Here is a 3,742-nt window from a genome sequence, read left to right on the forward strand (position 1 = left end):
GTACGAGTCAATAGGCCAGCTGCAGTTTCCTCCATCCTTATGTTCTTATGTACCCCTACCACCATCACCACCATTACCACCCCCACCACCCCCTACCACAACCACCACCATCATCACCACAGCCAACCCACCACACACAGGCACTTGCATTTTTCTCACATTAAGGTGATTATAAGCACCTGTGTCTTGCTCTACGTCAGCTAATTAACTTCCAGCGTCTTCAGGTGGTGTGGCTGTTGTTCTTCACACTTTGGGGTACAAATATAACAGGTAGTGGTGGTAGTAGTAGTGGTGTTGGTGGTAGTGGTGGTGGTGGTGGTGGTGTTGGTAGTAGTGGTGGTAGTAGTGGTGGTGGTGGTGGTGTTGGTAGTAGTGGTGGTGGTTGTAGTGGTGGTGGTAGTGGTGGTGTTGGAGGTAGTGGTGTTAGTGGTGGTGTTAGGATTGTTGTTGTTGGTTGGCAGGGGCGGATTCAGGAATATCAAAAAGGGGGTCCAAGAAGTTGTGGGTGGGGGAGTACTTTACTGCATTAAAGGAAAATAGTGGAATTTTCTGGTGAAAACGGGGGTCCGGACCCACAGGAATCCCCCTTGCGGTTGTCGTATGATTATTATAGTATACGCATTTTTATCATAGTATGCGCCTCGCTGTTCTAGTTTACTCGTTTTCTATAGTACACACGACGAGCATCAGAGAAAACGGATCCATACTTCACCTTCGAAGGGAAACTATCTCAAATCCACAATCTGACCAGCGAGTGAGTCATCTGATGTAAGAACTTCCGGGTTACACTATCCAGCAAATCATACTATAAACCACAGATGTTGGGGAGCTTTCCGAGTCGTATCGTGGAATATCGCAAATAATATAATGGCATATCATGAGTCTGTGTCTGTTTGTCTGTCTATGTATCTATTTATTATCTAAGTTATATCCTATCTTATCTATTTAACTAACAATCTATCTATATCATATCTTATCTATTTATCTATCTACAAGACTGTTTGACTGTACGCGTGTATATCTTTCTATCATCAGTATATGTATGTAAGTTTGTATGTATGAATGTACAATAACGCCAACACGGCCCTGAAGTCAATCCCGTGTACACAAAGTTCGTCCCTGAGTTGCACTACACACCAACAGTCGCCACACCTCCCTATTACTGTGGGTTTACCTGTGGGTTTACCTGTGTGTTTACCTGTGGGCTTACCTGATTCATACAGGTGTGTTTGTCCCCGTCAGGATCTGTGAGTAGTGAGGATGTAATTCTGGGTGATCTAACTCTGAATAAAATATACTAATCTAATCTAATCTAATCTAACTCAGGGTAAAATTGTAGAGCGTAAAACAAGGTCATTGTTTATCCGTGTAGAGCGGAGCACAGCACGTAGGGAACACGACCTACCTTAACCCTTTGACTACGATGACTTAACCCTTTGAAGACGATGATTTAACCCTTTGACGACAAATTATTTAACCCTTTGACGACGACGATGATTTCTGAAACACAGTAACACAGCACATAAGGCCCTGACCCCAACCTTACCTTGAGAAGAGCTGTAGAGGTAGTCATCCCTGAGTGATCTCGTCTCCGTGTAGCTGAGGTTATCGTCGGGGTCATCGTCGTTGGGGATGGTGTAAGGGTCGTCCTCGTTCTCCTCCTCCACTAGGGTAGGAGGAGGCGTCAGCTCATACCCCCATCGCCGCCTGAAGGCACGAGCTCCCCCATCAAGACGCATACGAGGCAAGTCATAGAAGAGGGAGTCGCCGATCTGCAATAGAGAGAGAGAGTGTGGTGAGAGGGAGGTGTGGTGAGATGGAGGAGTAGTGAGAGGGAAGAGTAGTGAGAGGGACGAGGCATGATAGAGGCACGATAGAAGCAGAAAACAGGCATGATAAAGACTCATTAATATCAAATGATTAAACTGTATATTCAGAAAAACAAAATCAATATAAAGTGTTTTCTTAGTTATATATATTGAGATATAAATAAAGTGGTTATCCTGCGCGCGCGCGCGCGCACACACACACACACACACACACACACACACACACACACACACACACACACACGCCAACTTTTCCTTAATAACATAACATTTCTTGTACTACAGCATTTTAAATTACGTAAAGAGGAAGAAAATATTGTCTTCAAACCTGTGATTTTTTTTCCTACTTCTGTAATTCTACGTCTAGGTGATAGTGATGTAAATATAAAGAAAATACGACAAACTTATCTAAACATTCTTTATTGGTTGTAAATAAAATATGTGTTTATCATATTGTACTTAGCATAAATAGTTCATTATCACCCAAGTACAAGTGTCTTTATTCACTTTGTTCCTACGTCAGTAATGTTGTTTGTAAATGAATCAAGTGAGATCAACCAACAGGTGAGGTAACCCGTAACAAGCATAAGTACCTGGGGGAGGCAGGTAGGGAGCACCTTGCACCTGGAGGAGGCATGTGGAGCCTCTGTATGGTGCCCTGGGTGGTGCTGGGAAGCCCGGAGTCTGGCCCTGGGGATGAGGTGCTGAGACTTGGCATCGGTCCCACACACCTCACCACGCCCACACAGTTTTTGCCCAAGTCTTTGAGCTATTCCTTGTTTCACACTTTTTACCTTTTTCAATGACTTTTTCTCTCGTTTATTTGATTCTTTCTCTTTCTTCTCGTCGGTGCCCTTTAGCGGGGTGCCCTTGGCTAACCCGGTACTGGTCATCCGCTGTAGGCGCTGAAGGACCGGTGTGTCGGGTGGCTCAGCGAAAATGTGACACTTCTTACGGTCATGAAGGAGATGATAGCTGGTCTTAACACAACAGTCCACAGCCAAACACGTCTCTAACCACTGCATCCTCCACCACACTCTTACCTACACACCCAACCACCTGTAATATTCACTCGGTATACTACTGCCTGGTGTGGAGGTTTGTTTAGTGACGCGACGTAACCACACTAGTAGAACGAACTGTCAACACAACAACAATCGTCCTGTCGAGATAAGTTCCACCAGCCTCCCCGCGACACACACACACAACTACCAGGCGAGGCAGCACGTTGTTCGCGGCCAGTACACCGTCAGTGACTCCAATATCATCGAGCCCCGAGGCCGCTTAAGACGCCTCAGCGTGAGTCACGGGTGAGTCAGAGCGGCGACGCGGGGTGGGGGTGCAGGAGGGACGTCAAGCGGACCGGAGAAGGGACACCATGACACACACACACACACACACACACACACACACACACACACACTTTTTACCTGTTTTACTCAGAAGTCAAACAGATCGATGGCTTCAGGACTGACTCACGAAATTGCTTATTGTTACGCTAGTTCACGGCGGCGTAACGACTAACATTCACGCCCTACAAGTTACAACACACAACCTATACGTCGTTACACACATACACACATTACGAACCACACGATGAGAAATTCAGTATCCTATTACCATGAAGAGAGAGAATCATCGTCATTATTTACGATCCATCATCCATGAATCTCGTCACTGTCATCACTGCCTTACATCTGATGTAGGCTGGTCACCGAACCTGAGAGAGAGAGAGAGAGAGAGAGAGAGAGAGAGAGAGAGAGAGAGAGACGACCCCCCCTCCTTCACACAGACAACAAGGACAACACGACCAGGTCAGGACCCCCGGAGTGGCGACAATGCAGTACAAAATAAATGAAGCGACGCGTTAGAGTAATTTACCTGGTGACTAACGCCTGGTTCACCTTCAGGAC

The 3,742-nt window shown here is 46.0% G+C and overlaps 1 protein-coding gene across 1 annotated transcript; it reads right to left on the reverse strand.

The window, feature by feature from the left end:
• Positions 1-1,454: 1,454 nt before the first annotated feature.
• Positions 1,455-3,195, reverse strand: LOC121870036. Its single transcript, XM_042371781.1, has 2 exons — positions 2,423-3,195; positions 1,455-1,772 (listed from the first exon to the last, which is right to left on the reverse strand). Exons 1-2 carry the CDS (start codon positions 2,852-2,854, stop codon positions 1,470-1,472), a joined length of 735 nt encoding a protein of 244 aa, XP_042227715.1. The 5' UTR covers positions 2,855-3,195; the 3' UTR covers positions 1,455-1,469.
• Between the last annotated feature and the right edge of the window lie 547 nt (positions 3,196-3,742).

The sequence above is a fragment of the Homarus americanus genome, unplaced genomic scaffold (assembly GCF_018991925.1).
Source record: "Homarus americanus isolate GMGI-L3 unplaced genomic scaffold, GMGI_Hamer_2.0 scaffold14467, whole genome shotgun sequence".
Taxonomy (NCBI): domain Eukaryota; kingdom Metazoa; phylum Arthropoda; class Malacostraca; order Decapoda; family Nephropidae; genus Homarus; species Homarus americanus.

Bases quoted from the DNA above. Each gene is read 5' to 3' on its own strand.
- LOC121870036 (XM_042371781.1), bottom strand. From the start codon at position 2,854: ATGCAGTGGTTAGAGACGTGTTTGGCTGTGGACTGTTGTGTTAAGACC. The intron at 1,773-2,422 runs GTACTTATGCTT...TCTCTATTGCAG, and splicing joins TCCCTACCTGCCTCCCCCAG to ATCGGCGACTCCCTCTTCTA.